General features: G+C 46.1%; 7 protein-coding genes across 7 annotated transcripts; 1 reads left to right on the forward strand and 6 right to left on the reverse strand.

The window, feature by feature from the left end:
* Positions 1 to 720: 720 nt before the first annotated feature.
* Positions 721 to 3,017, forward strand: JR316_0001351 (MFS transporter M2; the record flags this gene model as incomplete). Its single annotated transcript, XM_047887160.1, has 11 exons — positions 721 to 774; positions 830 to 933; positions 998 to 1,103; positions 1,168 to 1,281; positions 1,341 to 1,568; positions 1,626 to 1,834; positions 1,892 to 1,978; positions 2,036 to 2,298; positions 2,411 to 2,474; positions 2,528 to 2,789; positions 2,847 to 3,017. The coding sequence occupies 11 exons, from the start codon at positions 721 to 723 to the stop codon at positions 3,015 to 3,017; spliced, it is 1,662 nt and encodes a 553-aa protein (XP_047754906.1).
* Positions 3,018 to 3,219: 202 nt separating this feature from the next.
* Positions 3,220 to 5,693, reverse strand: JR316_0001352 (Proline dehydrogenase 1, mitochondrial; the record flags this gene model as incomplete). Its single annotated transcript, XM_047887161.1, has 7 exons — positions 3,220 to 3,336; positions 3,396 to 3,423; positions 3,479 to 3,545; positions 3,603 to 4,264; positions 4,327 to 4,458; positions 4,520 to 5,220; positions 5,283 to 5,693. The coding sequence occupies 7 exons, from the start codon at positions 5,691 to 5,693 to the stop codon at positions 3,220 to 3,222; spliced, it is 2,118 nt and encodes a 705-aa protein (XP_047754907.1).
* A 715-nt stretch (positions 5,694 to 6,408) lies between these two features.
* On the reverse strand, positions 6,409 to 7,568 carry JR316_0001353 (Protein bcp1; the record flags this gene model as incomplete). The annotated part of the gene is made up of 5 exons (XM_047887162.1): positions 6,409 to 6,600; positions 6,666 to 6,881; positions 6,933 to 7,145; positions 7,221 to 7,451; positions 7,509 to 7,568. The coding sequence occupies 5 exons, from the start codon at positions 7,566 to 7,568 to the stop codon at positions 6,409 to 6,411; spliced, it is 912 nt and encodes a 303-aa protein (XP_047754908.1).
* Positions 7,569 to 8,540: 972 nt separating this feature from the next.
* Positions 8,541 to 11,748, reverse strand: JR316_0001354 (uncharacterized protein; the record flags this gene model as incomplete). Its single annotated transcript, XM_047887163.1, has 7 exons — positions 8,541 to 9,446; positions 9,500 to 9,666; positions 9,719 to 10,487; positions 10,546 to 10,629; positions 10,685 to 10,756; positions 10,810 to 11,464; positions 11,501 to 11,748. The coding sequence occupies 7 exons, from the start codon at positions 11,746 to 11,748 to the stop codon at positions 8,541 to 8,543; spliced, it is 2,901 nt and encodes a 966-aa protein (XP_047754909.1).
* A 545-nt stretch (positions 11,749 to 12,293) lies between these two features.
* JR316_0001355 (Agroclavine dehydrogenase) lies at positions 12,294 to 13,294 on the reverse strand (the record flags this gene model as incomplete). Its single annotated transcript, XM_047887164.1, has 3 exons — positions 12,294 to 12,557; positions 12,620 to 12,801; positions 12,853 to 13,294. The coding sequence occupies 3 exons, from the start codon at positions 13,292 to 13,294 to the stop codon at positions 12,294 to 12,296; spliced, it is 888 nt and encodes a 295-aa protein (XP_047754910.1).
* Positions 13,295 to 14,194: 900 nt separating this feature from the next.
* On the reverse strand, positions 14,195 to 17,449 carry JR316_0001356 (uncharacterized protein; the record flags this gene model as incomplete). Its single annotated transcript, XM_047887165.1, has 7 exons — positions 14,195 to 15,100; positions 15,154 to 15,320; positions 15,373 to 16,141; positions 16,198 to 16,281; positions 16,337 to 16,408; positions 16,461 to 17,109; positions 17,166 to 17,449. 7 exons carry the CDS (start codon positions 17,447 to 17,449, stop codon positions 14,195 to 14,197), a joined length of 2,931 nt encoding a protein of 976 aa, XP_047754911.1.
* A 1,353-nt stretch (positions 17,450 to 18,802) lies between these two features.
* On the reverse strand, positions 18,803 to 21,952 carry JR316_0001357 (uncharacterized protein; the record flags this gene model as incomplete). The annotated part of the gene is made up of 7 exons (XM_047887166.1): positions 18,803 to 19,630; positions 19,684 to 19,850; positions 19,903 to 20,671; positions 20,730 to 20,813; positions 20,869 to 20,940; positions 20,994 to 21,648; positions 21,705 to 21,952. The coding sequence occupies 7 exons, from the start codon at positions 21,950 to 21,952 to the stop codon at positions 18,803 to 18,805; spliced, it is 2,823 nt and encodes a 940-aa protein (XP_047754912.1).
* Positions 21,953 to 24,445: the final 2,493 nt, after the last annotated feature.

The raw sequence follows: 24,445 nt of genomic DNA on the forward strand, positions 1-24,445 counted from the left end.
TGCTGTAAGAATGCATCATGATATAGGCGTCTAGAGAGAATTGAAGTGTAATCATACCGGATACGCTGAAACTGCTAGCAATTTGTGAGGTGAGTCGACACATAATTAGCTTTTGGAAGTTTATCCTGTACATCAATCGGAAAAGTAAAAACCCGTTTCTTTAGTAGGCAGAAGAAAGTCGAGGATTGGCCTGGAAATATATGTATATGTCCGTGGAATCAAGGTGCATTTGTGAGTTCAATAGTGTAGCGTGAACGTTTAAATCTTTCGTGGCTTCCAGTAAAACGAGTCCATTAATCAACGTTGACGTAGGTTGACGTTCGATGGCCACCGCCAGGATCGTCCCGAGGATTCAGATGACAAGTCACGTGTATTTAAACTCCGATTTGAAGTTTGCAATTTCAAATGTATAAAAGTTGGGAAGTTCCATTGAGCGACGCATTTGGGTCAAACTTGATTTTGTTAGCTCTGCATGGACTTTGATAGACAACTCCAACGTATCTTCAAGACCAAACTCAATATACTTCTCAATGATCGATAGATTGTGTCTGTGAACACTCAGCCGGCACGGTTTTATTTGCTTTGAACACAACGGAATGGACATCCGACCGAACGACGGACTAACCTGCCGACAGTATCAATTATAAACCTCTGAAAAGACGGCGATGGGGAGTGCTTTCGTACCTCTCTGCTCCTTTACTTTTCTTGATTTCAAACATCATGGTGGAGATACAAGACCAGACATCGCGACTAACCGGCATACAGTTGCTCATTGTGAGTATAGAAAACCAGTATGCGTTCTTCGATTGAAGCTTATGAACACTGACAGGTCTTTCTTGGACTCAATCTGGCTCTTCTAATTAGTTTTCTTGATTCCACTTCCGTTTCAACTGCGCTGCCGGACATTGCCAGCGATCTCAAAGCTGGAAATAGGTTAGTCTCATTCCGTATTTATGCGTGCGCTCTGAGTGCTGAAGATATAACGCGAAATTTCCAGTATAAGTTGGACTGGAACATCTTTCCTCGTTGCAAACACTGGTTTCCAAATTATAACGGCACGCCTAAGCGATATTTTTGGGAGGAAAGCTGTGTTGATATCCTGTGTTCGTTCAGCTCGTTTTTCACAGTCATAATTAAACTAAAAACCTTGACTACTACTTATATCAGCTATTTTTGTTTGGATTTGGAGATCTTCTTTGTGGATTTGCAACATCCGAAGCTTGGTTATATGCTTGTCGCTCCATCGCTGGAATAGGCGGCGGTGGAATTAACTCACTTACGGTATGTAGCAAGTTTTCGATCCAGTCCGGTCTATTCCATCCATTAAACCGATCCACAAGATGATAATTTTATCTGACATTGTCAGTATCGAAAAACGCGCAAAATATCAGGGCCTTTTGGGAATCTCAATTGCTCTTGGTTCTGGAATCGGGCCTCTCATAGGAGGTTCCCTCGCAGAGAAAGCGTCATGGCGGTGGACATTCTGGTTCACCGTGCCGTTGACATTGTGCACTATTCTCGTGATTGGAATTCTTCTCCCTCTAAAGCACGTCAAAGGTGGCGCAAAGGTAGCGTTGATTCTGCATCGTTCGAATGTTTGTGGTTTGAGCAGCCAATATTTTCAGGAAAAATTGAAGCAGATCGATTGGCTCGGGTCGATGTTGAGCCTCGCTGCCATCGTGATGATCCTTGTACCTATTTCTGGAGGAGGAACCTTGTATGAATGGGTGTCCCCTACGTTCCTTGTGTTGTTGATAACCGGCTTGACCCTGGCGGTCATCTTTGTCCTGGTCGAATTCAAATATGCTAAATTACCTGTGATGCCATTACACATGTACGTGTAAACTATTCCATCAGCAGGGTTGAAAAAGCTGACTGTAATATCTTGCAGGTTCCGAGTACCCACCGTATCCCTAATCCTAATGCAGACATTTTTTGTTGGTATGATTTTCTATGGTGGAATGTTCTTTACACCTATGTACGTCTTCGTTGCACAATTAACTTTGAAAATTCTCAACAAAAACCGAACTTCTAGCTACCTGCAGAACGTATTGGGGTACTCTCCCATCATGTCAGGCGTCCTTATTCTTCCCCTGGTGCTCATTCAAGTCTTCTCAACCTCGGCCATGGGGTTCATCACTGAAAAAACGGATAGCCTCAAACCGTGGATTATTTTGGGATTTAGCATCTGGCTTGTAGGCCAGGCCGCCCAGACGGTGTTCGATCGCACAACTAGCGTAGCAAAAATTGTGGTTATTCTCTTGATTCAAGGCATTGGTGTAGGCGGAACACTTCAAAGTGCGTGTCTTTCCTCTTGGGAAATTTAGTCTTATTGACGAATTACCACAGCGAGTGCGTTCAAATGTCATTTATGATATTGTCATCTGTGAGAATAATAGTTTTGATCTAGCCCTTGTACTTGCCCAAGCTTCTGCGCCTCCACTCGACAGAGCCGTCGTCACTGGTACAAGAAAGTAAGCATCATTTACCAATGGTTAGGTTTCTACGGTAACACGTAAATAATTAGCTTCGCCCGCACGAGTGGAGGCGCTCTAGGCCTCGCAGCCTCAAACGCAATCCTGAACAATCTCTTCAGCAAAAACCTCCCAGAATCTCTTTCACCGTCCTTGCGGACGGGTCTTCTCGAAAGCATTTCTAATATGCCGGCTGACCTGGACGCGCAAACTCGTGATGCGATTCTGAACGCCTACAATGACGCTATTCATTGGGTATTTGTGTACTTCGCGCCTGTCATTGGCCTTTGCCTGTTCTTGTCTTTCTTCATGACCGTGAGTTATCTTGGATTAATTTAAAAGGCTCCAATCGCATCTAAATTTTCAACACAGGACCAGCATCTACGACGTCGAGGGTCTAACGACGACAGCAAAGTATCTGCGGCAAAAGGAGACCATGAACAGGGCACTATCGACGAAAAGCATTCTGCAAAGAATAAGGAAAATGCCATAAGCAACGTAACGACAATGTTCGTTGTCTCTCGATCGCCATCTCGCAGTTGATGAGTGCATTACGACCCAACATTACTCTTATTTGACGCCCAGAACGACGACTCGAAACGATTGTGCACTAACAAAAAAATGTAATATACATACATATACCACCGCTTATAGATTTACATCAGATCATTTTCTAAAAGAAATCGTTGCCGTGAGTCTACTTTACGTTCCCGCGGACCGTCTATGCAGTATACTCTACCATCGCTCAACCAAAAATTCTCTTCTTAATTTCCTGACGCGCCCTGTCGCGCTCATGTTGGGCGTTCCCGTCGCCCAGCACAGATTTGTTCTCAATCGCGCGGCGACTGAGGTAAGGCATTACCTACATACAGGTCAATGGATTTGATTTCTATACAGATGAAAATAATTTGTGAAACTTACGTCCGCTAAAGCACCATACGGGACATATCTAAAGCATGATCAGAACTACAAAGCACTCAATGTAAACTCGCACATGAACTTACTTGATAACAAAAGGAGTGCTAGATGATATTCTATTGACAACCCAGTCTGTCAAGTCGTCGCTCATTCCTAGAAAACATAATAAGGTTAGAAAACTCCGAAAAGAGTCGATTGGTTTTTCCCGACCGTATAGTTGCCCAATGGCCACTCTCTCCACGACTTCTTCCTGAACGGTGATCCTTCCAATGGACTCTGAAACGGACCCCGAATCTTCTTCCACGCCCAAGCCATTTCGAACCAGCTCTTTTAGAATCAAAGCGCAACTGTCCCAGTTGTGCGTCCCAAAAAGTACCCCAATTCGTGGCGTAGCATTCATGCTGGTAGTCCTCTGCTCCTCTTTGGATATGGAATAAACAGGACTAGAGCCAGCACCAACAATGCTATATATCCGTCCTCTTAAGTAAGAGAAGTTACTTGAAATATCACCCATCGTCGTAAGCTGAGCATCTGTGGCATTTGAAGGCCTCCTCTTCTTCGACCTCGTAACATCTTCTTTGATGGCCTCGATAAGCACCTTCACACAGGCATTATATCTCTCATCTGTATCCCTCTTCTCCGTCCACACTGGAGGCTCTATATCAGGTGATATTGAAAGGGACGGTCTGCGCTGCATGGTCGCGACACGATCGAAACTCGAATCAGCAGCCCCATGTGCGCGGTCAAACTCCAGTGCTGCCTCATGCGCGGAGATTTCGTGAGGGTGGTACGCGCCTCTTACAAGCTTAACTCCAAGAGCATAGTTATGTGCGCGTGCATCTGCAAGGGCAAGCGACAGTTGCTGAGGTGTCCTAAATGCGGCGGAAAGTGGCGTAAGTATTAAAGTAGAGAATAACCATATAGAAATGTATACCTCCTGAGGTATGCCTGGAATGTGTTATACACCAAAGGTTGTATAAGGGCAGAGCCTGACTGCTTCTTATCGAGGGAGTTGAATTCTCGCATTAGCGCCAACGTGAGCGCGTCAATCGCTGGTTGATACCAGCTACAACGAAAAATATGCTACTTCAGTTAAGCACATGGAAAAAATGCTTCAGTACACGCACCTGTATTCAGCGTCAACGATAACCTTCACTCCGCGTTCCTGCGCCTTTATGCATATCCTCCTCAGGTTTGAGTATAGCTCCCTTAGCTCACGGATCTGTGAAGCCGATATAACGGGTGCCCGGGCCGCATCATCATCACCAGAGATAGGGGCAGGTGAAGCCAATGAAAGCACACCCAAGTCCTCAATCTTCGCAGCCCCAGGAAACGGGATTGCATCCTCAGGGAGAGAGGACCCAAGGAACTTTGATTTTGAACGCGACTTGGAGGCGACGATGTGTGAGGAGAGCGCGATCAGAGCGTGCGCGTCTGGAAGCAGGGCGGTCATCTTGACGGCAACCCATGTTCGTTTCCCCCGGTTGGTCTCCTTCCAGCCATGAACGCCGTTACTCCTGTCGTATACGCCGTCTTCAAAGTTTGCTGCGACGTCAATACAATGTATCATCTCGTCTACAATGCGTTTGTACGGCGGGGCTTTCGGTATCGATTCTGAACCTGGTCCTGCGTGTTGTTGTCCAACAGAGGAAGAAGCAAAAGAGGTAGTAGGTAAGTCCACGGTCTCAGCAGAAGAAGAAGAAATAGAGGCACCGGTTGCCTCATTCTCGTCTACTTCCACGGAGTACGCGAACAGGACGCCTCTGTTTGCCGCGCGCATGGTGCGTAGTAACGGAATGGCTTCTTCTGCGCTATCTGCTCCTACAAACTACCCATCAGAAAAGCATTGATAAGTACAGTGATACCTTGCAAGGGTACAAACTGACGTACTTGGTCGAAGAAAGTCGCTCTCACGAACGCCTCAGTAACCTGTCTAACACCAGGAACAGAAGAAAGCACGGATAGAATCTTCGGAGAGGCATCGACGAGGGACGGAACAGAGCACATCGAGTACACAGCGTACGCACGGATCAGGGATCCCAATGACGTCGGTGGCGGCGGGGGAGCTTTCTCATCGGAGGATTCATGGTCGGCGTATATGGACTTTGCTAGCAAGATGGAAGACCCCGCCGCAGCGATTGTAAAAAGAGTCGTTCGTGCCAACACGTTTCCCGTTAGCCACGCATTCCTAGAAGGCGGGGAGGTGCTGTATGTTCTTTGAGTAGGGTTCCAGTTCCTCTTGGTGGCTGGCGAAAGGCGTAGGCGAAGTCCGATTTTAGAGAGATGACTAGTATGGTGCATGAAGATGTGGGGGGACCAGTAGATGACAAAATTAGGGAGATGGTGAACCGATGCAAGTCGGAACTCCCATTATAAACAATATCGCGAGCAGGTTGGAACTTGCAAGGGCGGATCTTGAGCCATGAGAATCCAGTTCGGTAGCAGGCCCGCTTTTTGATTATTCGGGTAATCACATCCCGTGATATGGTAATGCTACCTACCAAAGGACCCCAATCGACTAACCACTCATTTGCCGTAACCCAAAACTGTCTCGATAACAGAAATAAAAAAGCATGTTGTCAGACAGATTACATGTATAAGAAAGGAAGCAAGCAGTAAAGAAATACAGCGAATGTTCATTTATGTTGATAACCTTGGATGATTGGTTGAGGTGCCGTGAATACAAAGGGGTTCGTAGACCACAACGGGTACTCAGCACAATAAATTATGCACGCAAGTTATCCATATCGAAGACAGTAGATAAGCTTTTTCTCGATGGCCAGAACGCTGATGTTGATCATGTCCACGATATTATTGCCGGTATGGTATTATTTTTGGGTCGTAGTGTTGCAAAGCGTTGGCGACAGGGCTTTGAGGACGCTATGCGAATGACTTCAAGGTCACGAGAGCTGCGCCCAAGGTGTCCAAAACACAATATCCGATAAAATGGTTGAACATTCATTAGATCCGAATGAGAGCAGTGCCCGTCGTCGCTGCCCATGCCATCGAAAACGTATCACTGGGCTCCTTTCCCAAGGGAGAAAACATCGTCCATTCTTGCTCCGAGTTCTCTCAGCATCTCGCCCCCTCCGGGTACGAGAATGATGCGTCCTCGAACATCAAGACCGAATGTGTCATGCTTTCGCTCTTCCTGGATAAGTGGTGGTAAAGGAGCAACGTAAGGGTAATTCAACCAGTGCTGAGCGGACTGTTAAAAAGCATCAGATTTTTAACAACATGAGAAAAGAAGCAAAATATGCCAAAGAATCGGACTTTTATAAGGATATCATCTTCCGGGTGGTAGGGGTATATTCCATCTGCAGGTCTCGCCATGGCATTCTCCTCGTGAGGAGGACGGTGCTTTTTCTGCTTTTTCGAGGAGTTGTCGCGTCTGTTGGAGGCGGTGTTGGCGAGTATAGCTTCTTCCTCTTCAGTGAGGTGGTATACACGAGAAATGAACAACAGATGCGTAAATTGATACGGCTCTCCCTAAAAATACTGTTAGCATCGAGGGTGAATATACCGAGAAATTCCACGCACATCTGCATTAGCCCATTGAACCTCATTCGCCAGCATCTGGTACATTGGGGGGACGACTTGCACGGGAAGATTTTTCAACCGCTCACAGAGCACCAAGCCTACGTGCGCCTGGGATTGTGAGAACAGGGCTTTGAGAGTTGCGTGGAACGCCGGATCGTGCGCCTCCGTCACGGCCAACAAGTAGTTGGCGATGGCCTTGATAGAAGTATTTTGCTGCAAAAGTCCAGGTCAACAGACAGCATTAGTTCCGTCCATCAGTGAAATGGTCTAAATACAAAAAGTACACACATGATGGAGATGCATATTGAGCACCGTGAAAAGTGCCATCGGGTCGCTTTCCAATCCGTCCGTTTTGATGGTCGTACCAACCGTGGGTTGCGAGAGCACAAGTTCGGTGAGTTCATGTGTATGTAGCTGTTCCACATCCCGCTGAAAGAGCTGCTTGAACAAAAGCTTTATCGCATGGTAGTCGATCTTGGGGTTGGGGTCGTAGAATTCAAAGGAAACCTCTACAGTGCTCTGGAGCGTCACAATAGCATCAGTAAACTGCATATATATATATTACAAACTAATTACAATGTCTGACGACGAAGATTCGTTTCCATCGTCGTCTGAATCTTGTTTTCTCTTGGGCATGGTTTGGGTAAGGGAAAGAGACTGTTTAAAATATTATCACCGAGAAAAAGTTCTGTGATCGTTATCTTATCTTATCTTTTAGCTCAGTTTGATTAACCGAAGCGAAGGGAATAGAACTTTGAAGATATTCCAGTGGTTGTGGATTTGAGAAATGTGTATAGTATATACAAAATCGTACAAAATGAATGAACTACCGTGAAAACATGTGCCGTGAAATCATGAAATGTCAAAATAGAGAGTTACGAGCCATGATCTCCAGTCTTCGACCAACTCAGCCCTGTGTTAGGTTCAACCTGCGTTTTGAAGCTCCTAGATCTTCAGTGTGCTTGGTAGTTTCAATGTCGTCGTCCGAGCCGCCCGTACGTGGTAGGAAAAGTTTGAAGGTGAGGATTTGCAATCGTTTAAATAAAAAAAATTCAACTGAGGAGCGGAGGGAAATGAAAAGACACAGCTATAGTAACCACCAGAGCAGCCCCTTGTTGGACAGATTCAGGGTCATAAGTGGCGGGGGACGCTCGTCACAAGCTTTCCTTCCATGAGGAAATTTTAAACATGCGGAACATTTGGAAACAGCGATGAAAGAGGTCCGCGATTCTAGCATAGGACGACAGGTCTCTGAGCTTTTCTACGTATACACGCTCTGAGTAAGTAATGTTCATGATGACCTTTATTAATAAGACGCCCACAATGTAGCTAAGAGATGCAATGTATGGAAGCATGTTATTTTTCAGGGCCCAATGCTCTCCATCATGATTGTCAGGCTCCTACTAAATAGTAAGTCGCCGCTTTGATTGCATGCAAATGTATAACATTGAATCAACTAGTAATTTAATTTCTTTTCGACGTTTGGCCGAGGAGGAAGATTTGTTCCCACAATCTCCATTGCAGGAAATGGATATAGTGCATAAAATGATACAAAGTGAAGATATCAAAAGAGAGATTGAGGGCGTTATTTATCTCCATCAAGATGAACTACGACCCCCCGGTTTTCGACCTAGTGCCCGACTTGAATTGACGCCCTGTCGTCAAAGTTCCTGGTGTTGGATTGTCTCCGGCATCTGAGCCACCGCCTGAGATAGGATCATCTTGCGTTTTCACGCGCTTACATCTTTGCCGGTCAAGAGTAGCTTCGATATCTTCGTTAGTCGGGCCTGGTCGAAAAGATTCTGAGGGTGCTGTCTGACCAATATTTGGATAGGGTCTCTTTCGACCTGGGATAAGAGAAGGAGCAACAGACACGGCTGGAGACCCTGGGGCGGTAGGGGCGTCCATGGGTTCGACAGAGTTAGGGCCATCACCGGGGACGCTCGGTAGAAGAGGAGTGCCTTTGAAGGAATCGAGAAAATTCTGGAGTGGTTGGAAAGCGGAATGAAAGAGGTTTACAATGATAGCATAGGACAAAGGGTCTCTGAGCATATAACCCCTTTCACGTTCTGAATAAGCGATATTCATAGCTTCTCTGAGCGCGTCCACAATGTACCTTAGAACTGAGATTGAAGGGAGCATGATACGTTGCAGATCTTGCGCGTTTTCGTCAGGATCCTCACAATAGGGCCGCAGAAAATTTAGCCTCGCAGAAGTAGGTACGTCGTTATGTTGAAAAATTTGTTTGGCCCACGTCCTGGAAGGTTGGTGGTCGACACGTGCAGTTAGAGACCACACTAAGACCCACCAAAGCGACTCTAAATCATGTTGGAAGTTATAGACTACCGAGACAGCGGTCCGCTTGCGGTTCTTAGTCTGTTTCCGCTGGGTGAGATGTCTGAGCATTACCTCCTTCAAGCCCCACACGCGCGATACTGCTTTGCTGTAGGTTTTTGTCTTAGGATAAAGATAGGTGTTTTGCATTATCTCGACAGGCATAAAGAAAGGAGTACCCTGGAATTTGGTTGAAACAGTAAGGCCAATAGAAGAGGAAAATAATAAAGTACCGTTTTGGGATCAACGCTACCTTCATGATCTTTAGGTAGCGGAAACTTCTTGGCATATTCAAAGTCTGACAGTTTAGCCCGCAAGACGGAGCCTACTTCATGGGCAAGAATGTTCCCCGAGCTTATATCTCTGTGTACCCAGCCAGCACAGTACAGGAGCGAAAGAGCTACAAAGTATACATAAGTAAATGTAGAAATTTAATCGAGGTTGGAGCTTACGAATAAGAGTTTGTTGGATCACATCAAGCACCTCCCCCAAAGTCGGGAGATTACCCACGGGTTCGCAGACTTCTTTGAAGATGACGCGATATTGTTTACGGGGGGTAAATGTTCGCTTGCATTGCTGTCCACTCTTTATAAAAGGTGTCGATCCCACCGATGGAATAGAATTTTCGTTCAAAGATGCGATCCTATTTGCATGGGCGTTCTGAAACAAGCGTGTGACGGGAGCACATCCCTCCAAAACAGCTTTGGATGGCTTGCCAGCATGATCACTTTCAATTTCGAGGAAATACTGTTTGTATTCGCCAGATTTAACGAGCTCGGCATTTCGCATCTTGATAGCATTGAGAGCATCCTGAGGAGAATCTTCAGGAGGATCCGATGCCAGGTTGTAATCTGGCTTATCGGGGTGACAGTATTTTTCGATATCTGCAAAGATGGCCGTCTGGATCTCCTTTTCAGTGAGAGTATTTACGGAGAGCCAGACGTCTTTCAAGACGCAAGGCGGGCCAATTTTATTGCCTTCAGAATCAACCCGATCGACCAACCATACACGCGCCATGCGACCAGAGATGTTGTTCGAGGGGTATTCAGAAAGTACCTTGACAGTGCGGTAGAACTTGGCCGATTTCCCATCAGAACTGGGGATTTTGAAAGTGTACTGACGCTTTTTGCCTTCGACCAGAGTGACGTCGGGATTGTAGCCGAGTTCTTCGTCTGTTGCAAATAGAAATGATAGGAACACCTTGACAAGTAATCTGGGATTCTAAAGTGATTATTAAATCAGTAATGTTGGCCAATTCAAAAGAACCACACCAGCGTACCTCGACAAAGTTAAATTGTCTCGAAACAGCAGAATGAGAGCGACAGTGATACCACAGCGTCGCCTTATCGCCTTCAAACGTCATCTGAAACCAATAAAAGTGAGAAATATTCCGTTTTGCAGAGTCTGTTTCTACGTACCCCATAGGTGAACATTCGCCGCACGTCATCGTTCATGATTTGAACATTTGCTGATACTACCCGACGGTTGTTCTTAAAGGAAAGGTCGGCAAAAAGCATGTGTAAAAGTGTTGCATAACACTTACTGAATCCCTGTCGGCGGCGGAGACGTTCTGCTCAATAGGTACAGCAATATACTTGGTGTGGAAATCACTTCCTCCATTGGAAAAGCAGGCATCTATCCTGCTTTTAGAGTTCCCTATATCCGATGAAATGACTGCCTGCGGACAATGGAGATACTGGAAATTGTTGCGAGCCCTGCCGTCACATGTCTCGCTATAGCTCCCAATGGCATCAGCAATAGTCTTCAAGGGAGCAAATACTGTCTTTTCCACAGAGCCGTGGCTACCAGGCCGTTTCATGTAGTCGGTGAATCGAAGACCAGGAGTATCCGGGTACCCAACCGTCGGCACAACTTCCGACAATACGGGGTGGCCTGTGTTGTCGTCAAGTTTATGAAGTGGGTTAATCCGTGCGCATCGTCTAGGCGTTATAGGAGCCTGTTTGGGACGGAAACCCTCACCAGCGTCCCCATTAGGAGCATAATCCTTGCAGAGAAGTCTCAGGACACATTCTTCAACAGCTGCTTCTGAAGGCTCAAATGGAAGGTAATGCTTGAAGAAAACATCGACGCTGCACTCGATGAACTCGTCATTCATTTCTAATGCGATTTGTGACCGAAGGGTGGAAAGATTTTCGGTTGTATTATCCGTGCAATTGGTTTGGGGCGCTTTCGGGGGTCTATATGAAGTCTTGTCATGCTGAAGAACCACACACCTCGGCTCATTGGAGTCGGCATCCACTTTTGTTTCCAAAGCAGCATCTGCGTAAATCTTGGATGCTGTGACTCCTTTAGCGCTTGTAGAGTCATTTGAGCCGTTGTTGATGGCGTGTTCTACCACAAAGCCTGCATCAGGGGTGGTGCTAGTATATGTAATTGTTGAAGGTGCGGCAGCAATGGCACCGTCGTGATTTAAACCTGTTGCAGACAACGTGCTGGTAGAGGTACCCTCAGAGGTAGACATAGGAAAGAATGAACGGGAATATTACTGTTATGTGCTGGATACTTATTCAAGGGGAGAGGAGACGCGTAGAGTTGCCAGTGCCTGTTTGGTTTAGTCTGAATCCCGTGACGGCGCAAACCAGGTGTCAACGAAATTTCTCGGTGTTTCTTGCCTCCTCCGACAGCGAGACAGTGAAATACCGTTTATGCCCACTTTCAACGTTCCAGTTCTAATCATACCACCACAATGTATTTTGTTGGTTTATCTGTATTGTCGTTTTAAGTCACTGCTCTGACTTCATGTCAATGTAATAAACTAGCTGAGGTCCAGGCGGTCGTTTCAATGGGGATAAGAGAAGGAGCAACAGACACTCAGCAGGTTGGGTTTCTTCCTTCCAAGTCCCTTCGATATTTTCGCTTTATTGCAGCTAGAACACTATCTGTGTTGAAGTGGTTAGCTATTGGTAAGACCCTCAACCTATTCCATTTCAAACTAAAAAGCCACTAAATCAACTTGTCCTAATGTACAGTCATTATTAACAACTTTCTACACTTCACATCCACTCGTTACTTGGCTTGCACATTCTTCCCTTCCTTAAAGAATTCAAGCAGTGTGTGCTTCCCGACAAAGAGGCGGCCTTTTGCAGCGGCCTCCGCATCATTAAACACAGCCTCTTCAGTCCCTGTAGCCACATCTGCGTCCAAGGCTGCCAATAATTTGGCATAATCGGCTGGAGCCCCGACTTGGGTGTACAAGGCCGCTTGTTCTTCGATAGTGTTGCGTTTGTAAGTGATCGTTCGGCCCAGCACAGAAGATATGATTTTTGCAGCCTGTTTTCAGAGGGATGATATGATTAGCACCAGTAGATTGCTGACAAGTGCAAGAAACTCACATCTTCGTAGGTGAGGAGCTCGGGACCCACGACGAAGATACTGTCGTTTGGACTTTTCTCCGCTGTTAAACCCTCGAATACCACTTGGGAGATATCCTCTGTCGAGACGAAAGGTACTTTCCCATCTTGCGCCGCTGAGAATATAGTGCTGAAATTCGTGATGCCCAAGTTATCAAAATTCTCTACAGGTTCAAAGCGGGAGGCAATGAATATACATGATTAAAATTTGTCACTATAGGAGAGAGAAACGATGTGTTGCTTACGAATGAACCAAGTAGGCCTCACTACCACAAAGTCGACACCAGCATCAATCAACTGCTGATGCACGACACCAGCCGGGAACGGCGAGTTCGCATCTGGCCCAACGACAGTGGCCGACATCAGCGCGAAGCGCTTCACACCTTTCGATATTGCAAGCTCGACGAACTTGGTGTGCAACGCGACATCGGTGCTCGCAGGCGGGCCGACGATGTACACCTGGTCGACCGGGGGATCAGCGGTGTCGAACGCGGCTTCGTGCGTCGATGCGTCGTTCCAGTCGAATTTGACGGCTTTGAATGGCGCGGGGGCGACCCCTGTGCGTGTCGCGATGAGCACTGGGTAGTTCGCGGCGTGCAGAAGCTTTGCGAGGCCCAGTCCAGTCCTGCCAGTTCCGCCTGTGATGAGAGTGGTCATGGTCGTAGGTTTTAACGTTGATGATATTGCTTGGTTTGCTTGGAGGTAGGGGCTGATGAAGATGGGGTTTAAATTGGCTTAAGCCAGATGTATTTTATAGCTCGCGGAGTGTGAGGCAAGCACAACATTTGCGCGATCGCGTTTATGCGATGACAAATTCATATATGGTTCCGTTCTCAACAAGCTTCCCTGTCGGTTGAATTGCTCGATAAGCACGTAGGCCATACGACTGCGAATTGCATGATCTTGATAAAACAAACAAACAAGCAACACTTGAAATGGAAACTAAACATCGACCATAGATTCCGCATGCGCAGAAGAGCATTTTATGTTCGTCACAACGTTTCCTGTCATCCGTATGCAACTCGCAGTTTCGTGGCTGTTACAGTCTGTTACAGTACCCTTTGCATGGCGCTCCGAGATGCAGACCTCGACGTCCGACCCCGGGCCCTCACGCTCAATCAAATCAAAAAGGCTTACTCACCCATCAACAGTTACGTCGAATTGATAGGAGAAGGTTGAAGCTGCGGTGAGAGTTGCCCAAAGCTTACAGATGCATCAGGTACTAATGAGTAATTGAGGGTGGATAATTTTAGATTTATCGGACTAAATGTGGATACCGTAGATACAACCCTTAGGCAGATTAAGCGCTGAGGGTACTCAAATAACTCAACTTCAAAGTCAATTGCCAACCATGCCATTGCACATTGGGAAAAGTTCAAGAAAAAACTGAGATTAATTGAGATGCCTGCAAAGGGAGGTGTTGATGAGCATGTTGTGCAGGGTCAACTTGATGTGAAGCAAACTTTATTGCAGGAAATGGATATAGCGCATAAAATGATACAAAGTGGCGATATCAAAAGAGAGATTGAGGGTGTTATCTATCTGCATCGAGATGAACTACGACCTCCCAGTTTTCGACCGAGTGCCCGACTTGGATCGGCGCCCTGTCGTCGAATTTCCCGGTGCTGCATTGCCTCCAGCATTTGAACCGCCGCCTGCGTTAGGATCATCCTGCGTCTTGATGCGCTTAGATCTTTGCCGTTCCAGGGTAGCTTCTACGTCTTCGTCGACCGGGCCCGGTTGAAAAGATTCTGAGGGTGCTGTCTGACCAGTATTTGGATTGGGTCTCTTTCGACTGGGGATAAGAGAAGGAGCAACAGACACTGACGGAGCCCCTGGGGCAGTAGTGACGTCAACGGGTTGGACAGAGTTAGGGCCATCAACGGGGGCGCTCGGTAGAAGAGGAATGGATTTCAAGTAGTCCAAAGAATTCTGGAGTGTTTGGAAAGCGAAATGAAAGAGGTTTACAATGATAGCATAGGACAAAGGGTCTCTGAGCATATTACCGCTTTCACGCTTTGAATAATCGATATCCATAGCGTCTCTGAGCGCGTCCACAAGGTAGCTTAGAACTGAGATTGAAGGGAGCATGATACGTTGCAGATCTTCCACGTGTTCGTCAGGATCCCCACGATAGGGCCGCAGAAAATTTAGCCTCGCAGAAGTAAGTACGTCGTCATGTTGAAAAATATCGTTGGCCCACATCCTGGAAGGTTGGTGGTCGACACGTGCAGTTAGAGACCACACTAAGACCCACCAAAGCGACTCTAAATCATGTTGGAAGTTATAGACTACCGGGGTAGCAGTCGGTTTGCCGTTCGTAGTCTGATTGTCCTGGGTATGATGCCTGAGAATTGCCTCCTTCAAGTTCCCAACGAGCGATATTACTTTGTTGTGGTTTCTCGCCTTAGTATGAAGATAGGAGTTTCGCATTATCTCAACAGGCATAAAGAAAGGAGTACCCTGGAATTTTGTTGAGACAGTAAGGCCAATAGAAGAGCAAAATAATAAAATACCGTTTTGGGATCAACGTTGCCTTCATGATCTTCAGGTAGCGGAAACTTCTTGGCATATTCAAGGTCTGAAAGTTTAGCCCGCAAGACGGAGCCTACTTCATGGGCAAGAATGTTCCCCGAGCTTATATCTCTGTGTACCCAGCCAGCACAGTACAGGAGCGAAAGAGCTACAAAGTATACATGAGTAAATGTAGAAATTTAATCGAGGTTGGAGCTTACGAATAAGAGTTTGTTGGATCACATCAAGCACCTTCCCCAAAGTCGGGAGATCACCCACGGGTTGGCAGACTTCTTTGAAGATGACGCGATACTGTTTACGGGGGGTATATGTTCTAATGGAAGGCTGACGAGTCTTTGACAAACCTGTCGATCCCACCGGTCGAATGGAATTTTCGTTCAAAGATGCAATCCTATTTGCATCGGCGTTCTGAAACAAGCCTGTGACGGGAGTACATCCCTCCAAAACATCTTTGGATGGCTTGCCAGCATGATCACTTTCAATTTCGAGGAAATACTGCTTGTACTCGCCAGATTTAACGAGCTCGGCATTTCGCATCTTGATAGCATTGAGAGCAGCCTGAGGAGAGTCTTCAGGAGGATCCGATGCCAGGTTGTAATCTGGCTTATCGGGATGACAGTATTTTTCGATATCTGCAAAGATGGCCGTCTGGATCTCCTTTTCAGTGAGAGCATTTACGGCAAGCCAGACGTCTTTCAAGATGCACTGCGGGCCAATCTTGTTGCCTTCAGAATCAACCTGATCCACCAACCATACACGAGCCATACGACCAGAAATGTTGTTCGAGCGATATTCAGAGAGAACTTTGACAGTGCGGTAGAACTTGGCCGATTTCCCATCAGAACTGGGGATTTTGAAAGTGTACTGACGCTTCTTGCCTTCGACCAGAGTGACGTCGGGATTGTAGCCGAGTTCTTCGTCTGTTGCAAATAGAAATGATAGGAACACCTTGACAAGTAATTTCGGATTCTAGAGATTATTAGATCAGTAATATTCATCAATTGAAAAGAAGCACACGAGCATACCTCGACAAAGCTGAATTGTTTCGAAATAGCAGAATGGGAGCGACAGTGATACCAAAGTGTTGCCTCATCGCCTTCAAAGGTCATCTAAGGTCAATGGAGGTCAAATTCTTTCCATTTTTCAGAGTCAGTTCTTATATACCCCATAGGTGAACATACGCCGCACGTCATCGTTCATAATTTGAACATTTGCCGATACTACCTGACGGTTGTTCTTGAAGAAAAAATTGGCTAAAAGCATGTGCAAAAGGTTGCATGACACTTACTGAATCTCTGTTGGCACCGGAGATCTTTTGCTCAATAGGTACAACAATATACTTGGTGTGTAGGTCACTCCCTCCATTTGAAAAGCAGGCATCTATCTTATTGTTTGAGCCCCTTATGTCCGACGAAATGATTGTATCCTGGCAATTCAGATACTGAAAACTGTTGCGAGTCCTCCCGTCACAGGTCTCGCTGTAGCCTCCGACGGCATCAGCGATAGACTTCAAGGGGGCAAATAACGTCTTCTCCACTGCCTCTTGTTTACTAGGGCGTTCCATATAGTCGGTGAATCGAAGACTCGCAGTGGTTTCCTCCAGTATGATTTCCGACAATATCGGCTCTTCTTCGTTATAGACAGGTTTGTGAAGCGTCTTTAAGCGTGCGGATCGTCTGAGTGGTTCTGCGGCCTGTTGGACACTGGGGCAGCCTTCAATAGCATCGTTGGTGGGAGCAGGATCCTTTCCAAGAAGTCTCAAGATACATTCTTCGACAGCTACTTCAGAAGGCTCGAATGGAAGGTAATGCTTCAAGAAAACCTCGACGCTGCACTCGACGAATTCGTTATTCATTTCTAAGGCAATCTGTGATCGAAGACTGGTGAGTTTCTCAGTTTTTCCATCCGTGCGATTGGCTCGGGGTGTTTCTGAGGGTCTTTGAGATTTCTCGTCATGCTCAAGGATGAACCAGTAATCGTTTAAGTTACACACCTCGGCTTATTGGAGTTGGCATCAGCTGGTGGGTTATTGGAATTGGTATCAGCTGTTGTTGCCAAAGTACCATTTGCGTTAGTCTCGGATGCTGTTGCCCCTTCAGCGCTTGTGGAGGCAACTGAACCATTGTGGGTGCTAGGTTCTTCCGCAGATCCTGCATCAGGGGTTTTGCAAATAGTGCTGGCATCTGCAAATGAGGCAGGTGTGGCAGCAATGACGCTATCGTGATCTGAACTGGTTGCGGGCATGGCGTTGCTACAGTCACCGTTGGAGGTAGACATGGAGAGAAGAGTTAACGTGGGGGCGCTATTGTGCTGGATCCTGATGTAGGAGTAGTATCAGAACATAGGTTTGTTATAAAGGTAGAGGAGATGTACAGACTTGGCAGCGCCATTTCAACGCATTCACCTGGTCTGTGACGGTGTTATAGCTACTTTCATATCGATAGGCCTACTATAGGTGATCAGTTGTTCGGATTGGACATTCACTCGAATTGGTGTTCGCTTACCAGCAAAAATTATAACTCCGAATCGTGCCGACCATACGATCGCTTATAGAAATGCCATGCCGCTTAGTAACTCAGATTGATGTCTATGATGGGAGGTGATGGGAAGTCGGTTTGGACATTCATTCGTACTACCCATTTCGCATTCGTTTTCTGTAAAAAATTTTTACTTTCATGCAGATAGTATATATTAGAGCGTATGTACCAATTTTTATGAGGAACGGAGGACAGCACCTCGCTGTTCACAATGAGCTCAAAATAGAAACATAGCCGAAATGACTCAGTTCAAAGTCCGCCTGTATGTGTATATTTTCATTTTAGGTCTACAACTGTAACATATTCTCACGGTATGTTCATTGTCTTCCCGGCAACTTCCCGGCTTGCTTCCGATCGTTTAGATCTAAAAATAGCGAAGAGACAATGAACCGAGGACTGTTCAATTCTTTTGAGAAAAATGCAATGATGGTTTAGGACAAACGAAACCATGTTAAGTGGAATAGAAAGTTATCGCTCTTCACGTTAAAACTTCATTGAACTTTTATCTAAGAGTTGTGCAGGTACTTAACACTAAAGTTATATCCCCATGAAGACCACGCTTTGGAGAACCCTTTCCTGGCCCAGTAGCCCGGGGGTCCTCAACTTAAGTCGGTGAGATGGAAATAATCAAAAGCTTTGAATTCATATTTGGCGTTTGAATGCTTCCATCAAAATGGTCCTGGCCTTGGGATTTCCATTGTCCTCCTAAGTCGCCGGCTCTGCTTTCATGCCAATACATGCGGAGAAAGATTGATTGCGTCTTTGTTCGAGGAGAGAAATTCGCATGCACCGTCGTCTGAATCACTATGAGCCCTGAGGTTTAGACATAGAAATGCTTTGGCTTATAACCGCTGAGAAAAAAGTGGTGCCATCGTCAATGAATTTATTGATTAACATGCTAGCTACCAAATAGTATAAGGTATTATGATATATGAACACTGTAGAAGTACGGCCTGTAAAACCACGAGATATCAAAAGAGATATCGAGGGCGTTATCTATCTGCATCGAGATGAACTACGACCTCCCAGTTTTCGACCGAGTGCCCGACTTGGATCGGCGCCCTGTCGTCGAATTTCCTGGCGTTGGATTGCCTCAGGCATTTGAGCCGCCGCCTGCGTCAGGATCATCGTGCGTTTTGATGCGCTTAGTTCTTTGCCGTTCGAAAGTAGCTTCGACATCTTCATCAGCCGGGCCTGGTTGAAAAGATTCTGAGGGTGCGGTCTGACCAATATTTGGATTCGGTCTCTTTCGACTGGGAATAAGAGAAGGAGCAACAGACACTGATGGAGCCCCTGGGGCGGTAGTGGCGTCAACGGGTTGGACAGAGTTAGGGCCATCACCGTGGATGCTCGGTAGAAGAGGAGTGCCTTTCAAGTAGTCCAAAGAATTCTGGAGTGTTTGGAAAGCGAAATGAAAGAGGTTTACAATGATAGCATAGGACAAAGGGTCTCTGAGCATATTACCGCTTTCACGCTTTGAATAATCGATATCCATAGCGTCTCTGAGCGCGTCCACAAGGTAGCTTAGAACTGAGATTGAAGGGAGCATGATACGTTGCAGATCTTGCACGTTTTCGTCAGGATCCCCACGATAGGGCCGAAGAAAATTTAGCCTCGCAGTAGTAAGTACGGCGTCATGTTGAAAAATATAGTTGGCCCACGTCCTGGAAGGTTGGTGGTCGACACGTGCAGTTAGAGACCACACTAAGACCCACCAAAGCGACTCTAAATCATGTTGGAAGTTATAGACTACCGGGGTAGCAGTCGGTTTGCCGTTCGTAGTCTGATCGTACTGGGTATGATGCCTGAGCATTGCCTCCTTCAAGTTCCCAACTAGCGATATTACTTTGTTGTGGTTTCTCGCCTTAGTATAAAGATAGCAGTTTTGCATTATCTCGACAGGCATAAAGAAAAGAGTACCCTGAAATTTGGTTGAAACAGTAAGGCCAATAGAAGAGCAAAATAATAAAATACCATTTTGGGATCAACATTGCCTTCATAATCTTCAGGTAGTGGAAACTTCTTGGCATATTCAAGGTCTGAAAGTTTAGCCCGCAAGGCGGAGCCTACTTCATGGGCAAGAATGTTCCCCGAGCTTATATCTCTGTGTACCCAGCCAGCACAGTACAGGAGCGAAAGAGCTACAAAGTATACATGAGTAAATGTAGAAATTTAATCGAGGTTGGAGCTTACGAATAAGAGTTTGTTGGATCACATCAAGCACCTTCCCCAAAGTCGGGAGATCACCCACGGGTTGGCAGACTTCTTTGAAGATGACGCGATACTGTTTACGGGGGGTATATGTTCTAATGGAAGGCTGACGAGTCTTTGACAAACCTGTCGATCCCACCGGTCGAATGGAATTTTCGTTCAAAGATGCAATCCTATTTGCATCGGCGTTCTGAAACAAGCCTGTGACGGGAGTACATCCCTCCAAAACATCTTTGGATGGTTTACCAGCATGATCACTTTCAATTTCGAGGAAATACTGCTTGTAATCGCCAGACTTAACGAGCTCGGCATTTCGCATCTTGATAGCATTGAGAGCAGCCTGAGGAGAGTCTTCAGGAGGATCCGATGCAAGGTTGTAATCTGGCTTATCGGGGTGACAGTATTTTTCGATATCTGCAAAGATGGCCGTCTGGATCTCTTTTTCAGTGAGAGCATTTACGCCAAGCCAGACGTCTTTCAAGACGCATGGCGGGCCAATCTTGTTGCCTTCAGAATCAACCCGGTTGACCAACCATACACGCGCCAAACGACCAGAAATCTTGTTCGAGCGATATTCAGAAAGTACCTTGACAGTGCGGTAGAACTTGGCCGATTTCCCATCAGAACTGGGGATTTTGAAAGTGTACTGACGCTTCTTGCATTCGACCGGAGTGACATTGGGATCGTAGCCGAGTTCCTCATCTGTTGCAAATAGAAATGATAGGAAGACCTTGACGAGTAATCTGGGATTCTAGAGTGATTATTAAATCAGTAATGTTGGCCGATTCAAAAGAACCACACAAGCGTACCTCGACAAAGTTAAATTGTCTCGAGACAGCAGAATGAGAGCGACAGTGATACCACAGCGTTGCCTTATCGCCTTCAAACGTCATCTGAAAGCAATAAAAGTGAGAAATATTCCGTTTTGCAGAGTCTGTTTCTACGTACCCCATAGGTGAACATTCGCCGCACGTCATCGTTCATGATTTGAATATTTGCTGATACTACCCGACGGTTGTTCTTAAAGGAAAGGTCGGCATAAAGCATGTGTAAAAGCGTTGCATCATACTTACTGAATCCCTGTTGGCGGCGGAGACGTTCTGTTCAATAGGTACAGCAATATACTTGGTGTGTAAATCACTTCCTCCATTGGAAAAGCAGGCATCTATCCTGCTTTTAGAGTTCCCTATATCCGATGAAATGACTGTCTGCGGACAATGGAGATACTGGAAATTGTTGCGAGCCCTGCCGTCACATGTCTCGCTATAGCTCCCAATGGCATCAGCAATAGTCTTTAAGGGAGCATATACTGTCTTTTCCACAGAGCCGTGGCTACCAGGCCGTTTCATGTAGTCGGTGAATCGAAGACCAGGAGTATCCGGGTACCCAACCGTCAGCACAACTTCCGACAATACGGGGTGGCCTGTGTTGTAGTCAAGTTTATGAAGTGGCTTAATTCGTGCGCATCGTCTAGGCGTTCTAGGTGCCTGTTTGGGACGGAAACATTCACCAGCGTCGCCATTAGATGCATGATCCTTGCGGAGAAGTCTCAGGACACATTCTTCAACAGCTGCTTCTGAAGGCTCAAATGGAAGGTAATGCTTGAAGAAAACATCGACGTTGCACTCGATGAACTCGTCATTCATTTCTAATGCGATTTGTGACCGAAGGGTGGAAAGATTTTCGGTTGTATTATCCGCGCAATTGGTTTGGGGCGCTTTCGGGGGTCTATATGAAGTCTTGTCACGGTGAAGGAAGAAAGAGCAATGGTAGAAGCCACACACCTCGGCTCATTGGAGTCGGCATCCACTTTCGTTGCCAAAGCAGCATCTGCGTAAATCTTGGATGCTGTGACTCCTTTATCGCTTGTAGAGTCATTTGAGCCGTTGTTGATGGCGTGTTCTACCACAAAGCCTACATCAGGGGTGGTGCTGGTATATGTAATTGTTGAAGGTGAGGCAGCAATGGCACCATCGTGATTTAAACCTGTTACAGACAATGTGCTGGTAGAGGTACCCTCAGAGGTAGACATAGAAAAAAGAACGGGAATATTATTGTTATGTGCTGGATACTGATTCAAGGGGAGAGGAGACGCGTAGAGTTGCCAGTGCCCTTGTTTAGTCTGAATCCCGTGACTGTACCAACCAGGGGGCACCCACTGGAGCTTACCGAGAAAACAACCCCTCCCTGGAGCTTAACGCAGTGGCTGTGTTGCCGTGGGGCGATTACCACAACGTGATGGCAGTGTGACATCGTGAAATAACAAAGACATTAATACTGCTTGTTGAAGATCCTTGAGAAATACGATATATTTTAGTGTCCAGAATATGTCAAGCTGTGTTATATATGTCTACATAGGTCCTTCCTCTCTTTTGAGATGTCTCCACACAGATCAGTGATGGTGACATTAGTGTGACCATCAGCGTTTGCCGCCCCGGCATTATAGCTCGCGGGGGGCATTAAAGGACCCTGGGCATTTGGCTCAGAGGACGTTTCAAAACGGGACAAAAATAACGACTGATTTTGAGCAAAATGTCGTTCCAGAAATACGGACAAGTTGCAGGACCGCCGAGGTCTAGTCTCGGCCTCCCATCCTCTTTCGGATCGGTTACCCAATATGGGTAACCCATCGTAAGTTACCCATATTGGGTAACCGGATGGGAGGCCGAGACTAGCCGAGGTCGATCCACAAGCCGGACATATATTCGGATGACGACCAAAAAAATATAATCCAAAGGCTAGCGTATAGGTAAAATGTGTAAGTATTTTCCGCCTTTCGTCTTGCGTCAGGTTGGTGTTTCAAGCCACGGTGTGGCATTTCATTTTGCCCTTTATAAATCCTTAGTTCAAGAGAATCCGTCAAAATAACAACACAATCTAATGAAATTTTACACATTATGAATTGGGCTACTGTCGATCAGCTAACACCTTTCCTTCCATTCACTCTCCTCTATCATAACCCTTTGTCTGTCACTCCAACGGGTTTTGAGGCTCACGCGCAATATATCTCATCTTACAGAACACTGTTTGACGGAGTAGGAAGCATAAAAAGGCGATGAAAATGTCTTCAAAGCGAAATTTAGATAGTATTACATAGATTGTCGCATTTTACATTCGCATTATACATTCATTTGTAGTTATATAGTGCTACCAGCAGCTTTTTTTCGATGATAGGTGTTCTCAAAATGGTTCTGATTGCGGGCGCAGCAGCGAAAAAATCGATTTTTGAGCCTGTCCGGACACAAATTGGGCCTCTGGAGGGTCGTTCCCAAATTCCGGAGACGGACAAAAATCCCATAAATCGACCTTTTTTGGGAACGTCCTCTGGGCCAAATGCCCAGGGTCCTTGGGGCAAGCACAACATTTGCGCGATCGCGTTTATGCGATGACAAATTCATATATTGTTCCGTTTTCAACAAGCTTCCCTGTCGGTTGAATTGCTCGATAAGCACGTAGGCCATAAAGACTGCGAATTGTGATAATTTTAGATCTATCGGACTGAATGTGGATACCGTAGATACTTGGACAGGTTAAGCGCTGAGGGTAGTCAAATTTCTTAACTTTAAAGTCTTTTCGATATAGCGGAGTGAATGTGGATACCGTAGATACCACCTTTAGGTAGATTAAGCGCTGAAGATACTCAACTTCAAGGTCAATTGCCAACCATGCCATTGCACATTGTGAAAAGTTCAAGAAAAAAATGAGATTAATTGAGATGCATGCAAAGGGAGGTATGGGTATACTGTACAAAATAAGATGAAGGGTAGCTTAGTAGTGCTAATGCTAATGCTAAGTAGGCAGCGGTATAAATGCGATGATGATCGATGACGGTAAAAACTTAAAAAAGAGAGAGGCGGATTTTAGTGACTATGAGATTCGAGTATCAGATCAATAGAGTAAAAATTAAGCGATATACAAGCAAGGAAAGGAAAGGAAGGAGAGTGTGGAATATTGTTCACAGGCGTCAAAAAAAAGAAGAAATGCGACGGAAGTAGAGGTTGGTATAATACAGACGTTTCTTACAATTTTGCGGATCGACGAAAGCAAAAAGAAGCTAAAAAATGAGAGGCGATGAGGTGATCTGAATCCAATGGCATGGCAATTAAAGAAAAAAAGAAAAGGAGAAAACAAATGATTGTACATGTGCATGAAGCGTCGAAACAAAAAAGCAAAGGGAAGAAAAAAGGAGAAAAACAGACCAAGCCCGGAAATTCACAACCCCACACCACGATCCGCATCAACATCCACATTCACCTCCACATTCACCTCCACATCAACAATCCACATCCAACATCCACCACTCACTCCCACGAACTAACAACATCCCAGTCAACGCACTCGTAAAGCTCGACCGCGTGCTATAATACTCCCCCGAAAAACTCGAGTCGGAAAATTACACGTCGTTCGAGCTGCTGACCACGCTGAGCACCGAGTTGCGCTGGGAATGGATAGTACGGAACGACGTTGGCGAGGGCGAGGGCGACGGGAACGGGGATGGAGACAGTGCTGGAAGAGTCTGCGGCGT

Source organism: Psilocybe cubensis, chromosome 1, assembly GCF_017499595.1.
Source record: "Psilocybe cubensis strain MGC-MH-2018 chromosome 1, whole genome shotgun sequence".
Taxonomy (NCBI): domain Eukaryota; kingdom Fungi; phylum Basidiomycota; class Agaricomycetes; order Agaricales; family Agrocybaceae; genus Psilocybe; species Psilocybe cubensis.